Source organism: Anser brachyrhynchus, assembly GCF_964034855.1.
Source record: "Anser brachyrhynchus genome assembly, chromosome: 4".
Classification (NCBI taxonomy): domain Eukaryota; kingdom Metazoa; phylum Chordata; class Aves; order Anseriformes; family Anatidae; genus Anser; species Anser brachyrhynchus.
Window position 1 is genome coordinate 76,616,713 of NC_137698.1, and position 12,407 is coordinate 76,629,119.

The 12,407-nt window shown below is 47.0% G+C and overlaps 1 protein-coding gene across 1 annotated transcript in view; it reads right to left on the minus strand.

The window, feature by feature from the left end:
• SLC4A11 (solute carrier family 4 member 11) overlaps positions 1 to 12,198 on the minus strand; it is a 138,302-nt gene extending 126,104 nt beyond the window's left edge. The window contains exon 1 of the mRNA XM_080588815.1: positions 11,912 to 12,198. Within this exon, the coding sequence (XP_080444941.1) occupies positions 11,912 to 12,050 (139 nt within the window). The 5' untranslated portion in view covers positions 12,051 to 12,198. The remainder of the gene's footprint in view (positions 1 to 11,911) is intronic.
• Positions 12,199 to 12,407: the final 209 nt, after the last annotated feature.

The following is a 12,407-nucleotide window of genomic DNA, read 5'->3' on the forward strand; positions in this document are numbered from 1 at the left end:
ATGACTAAGCTGAGAGCTGATACCAAGCTGCAGCCTGCTTGCTGTAGGCTTAAACCTTTTGTTTATCACCTTAATGCAAGACAAGAACAAGCCTGAGCATCAGGTCACCTCCCTCACAAGCAAGTGCGTCATCTCTCCTAAAGGAACGCGGGAGGAAGTTATTTGGGGAAATGCCAATATTTGAAACTATTGAAAGAACATACTGATGCCAGAGATGTGGGGTTGTTATTGGTTGTTCTTGAAATCCAAGAGGATGCCATCAGCTACTTTCTTCATCCTACGTGATCCAGGGAAGAAGCTAAAACTGTAGGCTTGCTCATCACGGGTGAGAGCTCTCAGTGAACATCTCCATTTGACATGGATGTATGAACCAAGATGCAATAGAGACATTGTCCCTTGGACAACCAAGAGCCCAAGGTGCTTACCTCTGGGTCAAGGCAGAGTGTTGTCACTATCTTTCCTTTGTATATACATAGCAAGGTTTAGGCTCTTTAGGTCACACAATACTCGAAAAAAATCAGTAGAAACATTTGAACAGATAACCAACCTATAAAGCTACACTGCCCTTGCACAGTGCCAAAAGGCTTTTAACCCCCACCTTAAAAGAAGCAGCTCTGTCCTTAGAAGTCAACAGCAAGAACCAAATTCAGATTTGCTACTCAACATCTCAACCATCACCTGCTGGACAAGACATCCATCCTGACCTGGTGATATTGAAGGCAGACTTCACAGGTACACAGCAAAGGGATGATGAACAACAACCATTAGCTATAGAATTACAAGTTTGAACTCAGTGTTGAGTATTTACTTCCTAGAGACAGTCTTTAAGCACTAGATCAGGTGGGATAGTCTTCCACCCTTGGAAGTACTCAAAGCTTGGCTGGACAGAGCTGTTATAAACCTGCATGAGCTGTAAAGGTTGCTGAGCTTGAAGTGAGGGGGCGGACTGAAGAAATTCCAATCTATTCTTTTTTGAAACCAACCCAAGACTTCTAGTTTTGTGCTCAAGCAACTGAAGAAATTAAAAGCACTTTCTCTCCAGGACAGCAGCCACACACACAGGTAAAGCACAATTCCACTCCAGAATTCGCAATCCCAAACAAATCAAGAATGATGACATTGAAAGAAGCATTACCTATTTCTGCCATGCTTGCTGCTGGAAGCACCTGTGAGTCATGCCACAGAATGAGACCAAACTGTTCCTTTTCCTGAGGGAGGCTTAAAAACAGCCCTGAAAGTTTACCTAGACTGACCTCAAGGCAGGTACTTCTATGCAGAACAGGGCTACAGGGGTGGCATCATCGGGTTTTTGGCTTTCAGTATCAAGATGGCCAAGACAAAGATCTCACATACTTGCTCCCTTAGCATTGGCACTACAAGAAAGCTGGCCTGGTTGGGTAACCCTTGAGGTGAGACTGGAATGAGAAATTTATGTGCATGCTTGCTCCATCTAAGGCCATTTGGGCACCTCAGCTGAGTCTCAACGCCAGAGGTCATCAGGTGAAACACTGCTAAAGCAGAGGTCTGCTTGGGTGCAAAGCCTCCTGCCAGCTTTTGGCACAGCTCCACAGAGCACCAACACCACGTTTTTGTGCGCTCTGGCTGTCCTCTGGACAGCCTTGGTTGTGGATATACATGACCTAGCACAATTCAAAGGATTCAGAACCCAGCAGGACCACTTCTCATTCACTCCTGTCTAACCCACGGCTCCAGCAGCATGTTTCTGGAGGTCAGCACACCCAGAAGAAACCCACAGCACTCTACTGTGTTGGCTTTGTCAGGCTGGGTCAGCATGAGCTGGCCTCAGTAATTCAGAGGCTTCACCTTTTTTCTCCTGCAACTTTAACATCCCTCCCCAGTCACATAGCAATAGCTAGTCCCACATAAAAATAGCTATGTTTGTCTGAAAAGGAATATCAATTCTATCCAAACCCTGCCAAACACCCTCTGTTTGGTCCCATTCCTGTCCTCCCAGCCGCTTTTAAGAGGGCTACAAACAGCCACAGCAGCCTGTGCGCCTTCCCATGCCAGCTTCTGTGCTCTGGGCACTCGGAGCAGAGGCACTCCTGACAGCTGCAGATCACAAGCGTTCCTTGCAGAACTACGATTTCTAAATGCAGCCAAATCAAAGCAAACCCTGACTCACCGGCCAGGAGATAACGATCAGAGACACAAAGCACAATCCTCCAAGAGTACATGAGGAAGAAGAGACAGTCCACTTCGGGAACAAAGTTGTGGGTTCTTGGCTTTGTTTTTTTTTTTGGTGGGCTCTGTTTTATTTTTTTCTTGCACTCCAGGCTGCAAATCCTCCACTCACAAGTTGCACAACAAGATGCAAGTCTCCAAGAAGCAATACTGACAGCAGGGAAGTGTATTCACTTTGTCTTGTCACCTTCCATAGCCTGAGACATTGTTTCTGCTTAGACTAAGAAATTTTGGGAAGAGATGAGCACTGCTAAGCAAGGAAACATGAATCAGGAGCAAATGCCTCTGCTCACTTGAGCAACTCAAGTCAAGGTAGACCATTGAAACAGACTGGCTGCACAGCAGTGGCTTCCAAAGAAGAGCTCAGGAAGCATTTGAGCAGCTTCCCTTGCCATACTAGGCTAATTAACAAGAACCATTTACTTTCTTACTGCCACTGTGACCATGTGTTTGCACCAAGAGTTAAAAGCCTAGAGGTGAGGCTGAGGACAAATGAGAGAGATTTATAATAGTCCCAAAACACAAATGAAATAGGTCTTTCAATGAAAGAGCTACCCACAAGTTAATATTTTTCCTTTGAGCTGCCTTTTTATGACCTGTTTTTACCAAGTCCCTACCAACAGGAGATGCCATAGCCACCAAACTCAGTAGCACTGACAAGATAAACCCCCCATCCCAGCCAAAAAAAAGTCAGTTGAGATTTCAGCAGCCCTATGAAACAAGAGATGAACTGCCCTCTGAAAATGGGCACAGTCACACTGGGAGTGTCACAACTTCAGATCAAAGATCACAAGCAGCCACCCAGTTGAGGGCTGCTATAAACACAGACATGAAACAGAAAAGTGTTAACTATGGGCTAGACTGTGGCTTGTTTTCTGTCCTGGAGCCACACTTGACTGGTCTCTTGGGCATTAGTTTGGAGCACTGCAGTTTGCTAACCCAGTGCCAGCAAGAGCAGCTAGCTAGGGCATGCTGTAGGGTTTCTGGAGCCTTCCTATCAGATCTTATCACCCAGAGGCATCAAGGGAGACTGGCTCCAGGTGGATGAAGTATTAAACACATCAGCTTGCTCCCTCCCTCCAGGTGGGAAAGGGACCAAGCCATTTCCCTACCATCACACAGCCATTTCAAGAAGCAACAGCAGATTGCATCTGCACAGAGACACAGCAGCAAGACCTCTCCAGGCTCCAGCTATCACACATCCTGGTGTGATCACCCAGCCTTCAGATGGGGAGCTGATGAGACAGGAGTTGTGAAACAGCACCTCTGCTGTCAACAGGTGCCTATTCTCATCTCAACATGACCTCACCACATCCAAATGGGGATCAGATTTTATCTCCTCAGACCTGCCATGGCTGCACAGAGCTATCCTGGCAAGGGATGGGATGCTGTCAGCACCTCCTATCTCCAGCCTCCATGTGCCCTTCAGAGATAGGAAGCTGTCTCCAATTGATCTGAGAGGCTATCGAACAGATATCCTCCGAACCAAGAGAGCCCAGCTCCATTCCAGTTCAGATCTGCACAAGCTAGCAGGCAGTCATGCATGCTCAGCCATACCCTGACAGCTCAATGTCTGAGTGCTTTGCTGCTGTCTGTTCACAGAACATCCCCTTTTTTAAAAGGCATTTAAAGTGCATTCAGAGGGGAAGGCATTACTTGAAGTCCATCCCTTAATTTTAGCTATAACACTACAAAGGACCCTCAGAGAAATAAAATGCCATCTATGTTACACATTACCTGGTAAATTCAGCTTGACTCCACCTTTCCCCCACAGGGCAAAACACCCAGGTCCTTACCTGTAAGGTAAGATCAGAACAGCCATCGTGGCTGAGCAGCAGGGGCTCCCCTGCAAGGGGCATCCCATGCAGTCATCCACTAAAGGAGCAGGCGGAGTATCAAAAAGCATGGGAAGACCAGGATTTGGCCTAGCAAAGCTTTTCAAGCAAAAAAAAATGCTTCATCAGCCCATGCTAGAATAGGAGCATAAGCTTGGAAATGACAACTGAATGTCTTGAGATATAGAAAGGCTCATGATCATGGGGAGAATAAACTAGATTTTTAAAATCACTAAATTTGTCAGTAATATTTGGGCTAAAAAAACTTGTAAAACTCAAGTCCACATCCCAGCTCACTTCCACTGGGCACCATTTAGCTCAGCGAGGGGCTTTTGCTTTAGACATTCAGCAAACACGCAGTTCAGCGTGCCACCTACACTGGGGCTCCCAGAACTGAGGGGATCAGCAAGAAATCTGATAGAAAAAATGTAACGGGGAAGATACTTTTTGTTAAGTAGATTCCAGGTTTAGCACTTCCTCCCTCAGAGCACACAACAGATCCTGCCATCCACAGTGGTGGCTGAGCTTTTCTTTTTAGAAAGGCGGAACAAAGGCAGAAGGTCTCTAGAAGCTTACTGATACTTCCTTTGACCCCATCAACAGTGGTTCTTGTGCTGGAGTACAGATACATCGGCCTGTCCACCTCAAAGGCTGAGGAGGTGGCTCCCAGCAAGACAGCAGCTGCACTGCTATTGGCAGGAAACTTCTTCCAGAGGACCAGAAAGCTTGGGGGTTATCACCATCTTAAGATGGGATGCAGACACATGCACTGTTCAACAACCATTAAGGAAAAAAATAAGTCTGTTTTTCTTCACTAAGTCATCTTCCCTGCTTCGTAACTTGTGCCTTAGCTGGAGCCTTTAGGTGGCACATCAGATGATGGAGCAGAGCAAGGGTAGGTATAACATCTAGCAGGGTCCATTACTCTCAACTAGTGAGAGAAAAGCATTGCTGAGGTCTGGAAACAAGAGAAATGTATATTCTCCCTGCTAGCTAAGAAGCCAAGAGGAGCAAGCAGAGCAAACCCAGAGCCCACTGCCTGCTACACACTTGCCAACCACATGTAAGGAAGAGCAGAGACAAGGTTAGGAGCCTCATTCCACCGGTCTTTGCACCCATTTTTGGCCTACAGACTGCCTTGGCCAACAGAAAACAGGAGCTAGCAATACGAAGCTCTTGCTGATACCAGCCACAAGCCTCTCCCCAGTTTGACTTTAAGTGCAACTTCATAAAACCATGGAAAACTTAATTCTACGTACCTTTTAATTTTGTAACAGAGATGCTTGCCGTATCCCACAGTATTAAAATTTCAGCCACGATTAAAGTGAGTTGACAGCAGCAACAGAGCAAACAAAGCTGTAAAGCACACATTTTCTTCAGCCCTCTCAGATTCAACAACTGCTCTCAGTTTACATAACAATTATTCAAATTTCATTTGTCATGCTGAAAAGCAGCAAGAAAAGAAACAAGCTGGGTGCTTGCTCTCCACACTAGGTGCAGACCAGCTTTCCCCATGAGCCTTCCCAGCAGGATTTGATGCACAGCTGGCTCCAAAATCCAATTTCAGAACAATTTCAATATGCTGTGCTGCTGTATAATCTGTGCAGCATCATTAAGAGGAAGACATGAGTTTATTTTCTCTTGGAGCTGGGAATATATTTTCTTACGAGATGAGTTTTGATATCATGCTTAGCAGGGAACCAGAGATAAGCCATGTGCCGGGTGAGAGATCTGATGTTTTTGTAAAGCATCTTTCACAAGGCAGCAGGGCAGACGTTAAACAGGAAGCGTTTATTGACTCTGTGCTCACTTCATAAAACATTTACACAGGGAAGAGAAGAAACAGGAGCTCCAACAAGTCAGCCTGGATCTCAGTACAAACAACAGTGAGTTCATGCATTGTTCTGGCATGCAAGCGATCTCAAACATTGGGCAGCCTCAGCTTTCAGGCTGCAATACCCTCCTGAAGGAATAAAACAAGACAGAGCTGCTCCCAGTCAGTTCTTCTTACTACTCAGCCACTAGAGTACAAATTTGAAGCTTTCCTTTTGATAGTTTAGATCAAAGTGGAAAAGCCTGTGCCATCACCATGGTATTGGAGTGGTATGCAGACAGTACAAAACACATGGAAGACAGCACAGACATTACAAAGCATGTGGAAGATAAAGACCTGCTGGTGCAAGTGGACCAAGCAGCAGCAAGTCAGCTCCACACAGCCCTGGTGGCTCCTTCACAGCCTCCCAAGCCCCAGTCACACCAGCCTCTGGTCCCTGCACCATTTTAAGCCACGCTGCCACAATGCCCCAAGACATTGGTCTGTGTGCCAGGCAGCTGAGAGCAGCACTTTTTTTTTCAGGCATCCATCTGCCCTGCCATCCTCAGATAACCACCAGCATCCTCCAGCCCCACACCAGGAGCCACGAAGCACATGAGGAAAGCAACGCTTGAACCAACTTGATGAAGAATCCCACATCCAGTTAAACTCTGGCATGTGTCATTGCACCAGCTTCAGTTCAAAGCAGGTTCATGCAAGTTCAATTTCAGCTGGTATTTAATGACTCAGGGAAGCCAGCACACACCACAGCTCACACGAGTTCAAGCCCGTGGGACAGACACACCGCAGCCGCTAACACATTTGCCCCTGCTGCAAGAGCTGCAGGTTGCTCAGCTCTCAAGCCTCTCATCCATCTGTCCAAGAACAGGAGGTTACATAGACACAGAAGCAGCATTTCTCTTGCTGTGAAATAGATAATTAATTCCGGGCTTTTGAAAGACTGGGGGAAGACAAAGCCAGCAAAACCAGGAAGGCAATCTGAGCTGGTTGCCAACAGTTCAGTGCAAGAGTCAGCTCCACACTCAGCTGGCAGAGGTTGGATCCAGAGAGACATCAGCTGGGATACCGAGGTTCCACAGCCTTCAGCCTCCTTATATCACTGCTTCTCATTTTGGCCAACACTCTGTATGGGAAGGAAAATCACCCCTCATCCCCTCCTACTCAAAAATCCTCTTTATATGGGGACTACGGGGACTTTTTTTCATTACCAGTTATGAATGTGTTGCGCTTTAAAGATACCATGAAACCAACTGTGAACACAGAAGGCCTGGCCAGGTAGCTTTTCTTAACTCGGAAAAGAAGATATTCCTTACTGGCATCGAGCTGAGCTACCCGCTCCCAGTCTGGCAAGGAAGTGTGGAAATATCCAAATCTAATTGAAGGCATTTCCCATGAAATATTGGATTCTAGGAAATGCTTCAGATGCTCTTGCCTACCACACGAATCGCATCCCTACCTCCTTCTGAGGTTGCTGACAGATGCCACATATCAGATCCCCTCTTTGTTTCAATTAAATTAAGCAACAAGCCTGATTCGATTAGCACCAGGAAGTCAGCAATCAAGATGCTCTCACAGCAGGAGCAGTGGGTCCTGAGCAGCCCTTCAGCTAAGGGGCTCCGGCACACATCGCATCGCCACTGCAGGAACAAGAGCAAGGCAGCACGAGCGCTGCACAGAGGAGGAGGGTCACCATATGCTGCACATGCTGAGAAGGGATGTTTAAGCCCGGATACCTATAGGCTGTTTTAGATTGGTCTTACAGGCACCACTTGTAGCCACCATGTGTTATTAATATACCCCTTGCCTAGATGGATACAGCCACAAGCCTTAACACACCCATGTCAACATGCATTACGTTTTTAAAAACACATTCATTTCCCTGTAACCCAGTGCAGATTTCTGCTTTTGGTGCTATTCATTAGCTGCAAATTGTTAAGGAAGCACTCCTATAGTCAAAGGGAGATAAAAACAATGCGTGACATCTGGAGGCTTTGGCCTTAATTCCATTTATGGGAACAGCTGATGTCATTTTTTTGTTCTGGGAACATACATCCATTTGTTCCAACTACACAGAACTTTTAGAGAGCCACACAAAGATCAGAAAGCCCCAGACATGAGAATGATTCAGCCCCTTGCCAGGGCTTAGGGGGAGATGCGCAGAGGACTCTCTCCAAGCTACAGCAGACCTTTCAAGCTGCTCTGCCATAGCATTTACACAGCAGACTCAATTCCCAATAGCACTACATCATCTTGTCTACACACCAGGCGTGTGGCTGGAGGCTCCCACACCCATATTTCTTCCTCACTGAGGAGGAACCCACACACTGGAGCTGCTCAGCCACAATGCTGAGTCCTTCTCACTGCTCAGTAGGTTGGCAGAGCTCAGCAGGTGCCAGATGCAGCAGCCTACAACACAGCAACCTTCCTTCCAAAAAAAACAATGCCTTCCTCCTTTAGAATACTCCACTTTAAAAAAAAGAAAGCAGTGGGGTATAATTGAACTCCTCTTAGTGTTGAGGAGTAGCACATGGCTTGTTTTTCCCCCAGAAACCATCTATTCGGGCTCTCATGAGAGCGACATCATCCACCTTTACCCAGAGAGGCCACTGAGGTCCCAGACCATAGGCAGGTGCCTCCCATCCTGTTCCAGTTCTTCCCAAGCTGATGCCAAACTACCGCACATCAGCTCAAGGGATAACTGCAGATGTCAAACAGACATCAGGTCAGCTTGGCTGAAAGGAGGCATGAGGAGGACATAAATGAGTAGTCCTAGGCACAGTTTCCACACAGTGGGAGTCCTGCCTGTCTCCTGTATGAGAAGAGTTCTCTCCCCTGCCCACTAGGCTTGCTGAAGTTGATCTCATCTCCCCATCCTGTCCCCTTGTGGACTCCTATATTCACATATTTCCCCTGCTGGAGTCCTATATTCACATATTTTATGGCTGAGGCTATCAGCATGTCCCTTACCTCTATTCCTGCCATGAACACAGCTGGAATAATTGTTATGCACTACTTCACCTACTTTTGACCCCGTTCTCTGCTGGGAGAGCAAAGCCTGAGCAGTCGGTTCCACACCAATACCAGCGAGTTATGGGACTGCAGAAGGGCTTGGCAAAGCAGCCTGCTCCAGCTCTCTGGGCAAGGCTTTAGCCAAGTCATACATGCATGGGTGTGCATGAAGTAGAAGCTTTTGGCAGGTGACCGCAGCTGCCGAATTCTCTAAGGCACTAACTAGGGAGCAGTATTTTGGATTCAGTGCTGGGGTGAAGTGTTGAAGGCCTGATTGCAGGGCAGGGCAGATTAGAGGGTTCACAGCACCCACCCCCAGGTCTGCCAGGGGAATCCTTTCCTGGGTTTGCAATCCAGGATAAAGTCAAGCCAGCTCCAATTTCCCCACTTCACTGACAAGTTCTGCAGAAAACCTCAGTCTCAGGGATTAAAATTTTCTCTTATTCCAAACACTTCTGTAATTATTATTTCTACTAAGTCATCACTGGATAAGATGGAACCTGAATGCCTTTGAGACATGAACTCCTGCCGAATAGAGTTTTAAGATTGGTCAATGAGTAAAAAAAACAGAGGATTTGGAGTGCATTTTGGTGGGAGAAGGGGACAGAGGGCAACCAGGAAACAGGACTGGAACACTCAGATGATGCACAGGTTTTATCCCTTTGAAAAGGCAAGAATTATTTTAAGGTCTGAGTTTCAATTCCCCTTTTTTATAAGAAACACCACTTGGGGAAAAAAAAAGAACAAAACCACTTTTTAACACCCTTCCTGCCTCTTCAGGAAGAGAAGCCCAGCTGGGCACAGTAATGAGAAGATTCCTTCCCCAAGGGGGGCTCTCCTGTAACAACCAATTGACTGATGAAAGCAAAAAATCTCTCCTTTGCTCCCCAGATTCTCTTGTGGGCTCCCCTGCAATTCCCACCCACCACTTGCCAGCTGCTGTCCCCACAGATCATCACAGGAGGCATATATCAGGAGGGAGCTTCCTTCCCAGGGGATGGCAGGGGCCACTGGCTTTTGAACCATAGCTCCCATTCACTGGGAGGCAACTTAATATTCTGGGTCAGTTCCATATCTCCCAGCTGCTCAGCAAATTAGGTTATTGCTTTGAAGATTAAACTGTAGGGAAGTTCCTTTCCACTTTTTCCTCCCAGGGCCATGCAGAGAGAAGATTTACAGAGGACAGACTGATAGCTCTTTCTGGAGCCTCTCCCCAGCAGGAGCAGGGGACCCAGGGACATATCCAGTGCCACTTTTCACAGCAGGTGTCCTTGATTCACTTGATTTAAGTCCTAAGCAGCAGAAACAGGTAAGGGATGGCTAGTTTGCAGAATATATCTGATCAGAGCAAGAGTGACATACAGCAGCAAGCAGCAGACAACTGAATTACCTCCTGCCAATAACCACACTGAGGCTCTCCCAAACAGCAGCCTACCAGCCCCAAAGCATCCTTTTATACAGGAGCACACCCCACAGCTGAGTCACCCTCTCTCCCCACAAAAATCGTGCCTCAACATAAGAGTTAGACACAGGGCAAAGCCCTTTCACCTATACAGAAACACCTCACCCCTTGGTGGGAGGATAAAGGGAAGATGTTACTGTTCCACCTATTCCTGTCCAGCAGGACATCTCAGAAGAGAAGTTTGCCACCCAAAAGGCTCTTCCCATTTCCTCACAGCCTCAGAAACTGGAGGGGATTTTCCTAGACATCTAGTTTCACACCCAGGGACATTTTCCATTGAGCTTATCTCTGCTACTTATATCTCATGCTTAATGTCTTGGTTGAAAAAGGGACCAAACATCCAACCCCCTTCATGCCTCTTACACACAAATTCCCACTTGCTACCCTCATTCCTTCCCTTTAGGAGAAACCTAGTCCATCAAGGTCTGTCTAGGAGAAACAGCAAATACAGGAAGATAATTTATTTCTGGGGCAACTGGAGAAGTCTCCCCACTGCTCCACCACCAGCAGTCATTCAAAGCCAGAAGTAACGTGTGTGACCCAAAGGCTGCTCTCACAACTGGATGAGAGAGCCACCATTGTATGGGTCAGCCCTCCACAGACCCCATGCAGCATCACACAGCTCATGGCCTTGCCCCTGCTGGCAAAGGGCTCACAGCTCCTTCCACACACGACTTACTTCACCCTTCTCCAGCACAGGCTCTCATCAGGAATTCAATAAAGGCACATAGGCACCATCACTGCCTAATCTCCTACCCATACACAACTTCTCCTGGGGAGGAAGATCTCACTGCATTAGCTTAAGTAACTCATATCACCCTGTCTGTGAGCTTACACTACCACAGGAGGCACCAAGAGATTTCTTAGCTCTTCCCATGAGCAACAGGAAAAAAATTTCTTCCTAGCAGCTGTTGGCAGTAGCTCCTGTTCCTCCTGAAGATACCGCTGCTCAAGGGAGAAGAGATGCCTCCTTTCATCACTTCGGCTTCCCCGCTCCCCAGTCTGTGATTCAGTCTCTCTGCTAATGCCTTCTAAGATCTAAGAGTAAAATCTGCAGCATGCATGAAAGTTGTCGTTGGTTGTGTGTTTTTTTGTTCTTGTTGTTTCTTATAATAACAAACCAGCAGACAACTTGGTATTAGAAGACTTTTCAAGCAGTATCCACCATACATAAGCCTTTATATTAAAGGGAAAAAAGGTTTATTTTTCACCTTTGTCCTTTCCAAGGTTTCTCATAGCCCCACAGCTTTGCTTGTCTATCCTCTCTACAGTCATCACCACCAAGCATCATTTTTCCCTCAGGAAAGAAAACAGAGGGCCAGACCTCCTCAAGAACAGATTAAAAAAAATCCAAAACCTTCAAAAAAAAATAGAAATCCTAAACCCAAGATCTTCATAAGCCAGATGCCTCTTAGCTGCTGAAGGTCTGAGCTTTCTGCTTCATTCACTTTACATGCCCATACAGACCCCTACCACCCTTTGCTTTTCCTACATTGATTACCTTCGCTTCAAGCATTCACAACTACAAACATAAATAAACAGAAAAAGCAGAAAACCACAGCTTACCTTCCTGGACAGAAAGCACATTCCCATTGTTCTCAGTCTTCTTTGGCTCATCTTTCATCTTCCTAGGACGCAGGGGATGGAGGGCATAACTCTCTCCCTCTCCTCCCGTCCTGGCGGCTCTCACAGGGGTTAGCTCCATTCATTACCCCCACCACAAAGCCCTGGAGGAAAAGCTTCTCTCCACCACCAGGACCAGAAGAGGGCACACAGTGGGGAGACCAGGTCCTCTAATGAGGGTGGGGAGGAAGACGACCTCCCCACCCACGCTAGCCTTTGCTCCCAGCTGTTTCCTATAGGCTCATTTACACTTGGGGGCACCCCTCAGCTCCCTGGGTTAAAGCCCAGGGGTCCAACAACCCAGCTTGACCCACCTGGCAAACCAAGAACTATTTGCCCAGCCCACTAGGTGATATTTCTCCTCCAAAACTGGTCAAGGAGGTGTAAATGGAGATGCACAACTTGGTGGCCTGTTGATGGCAGGGAAAGCGGTGAAGTT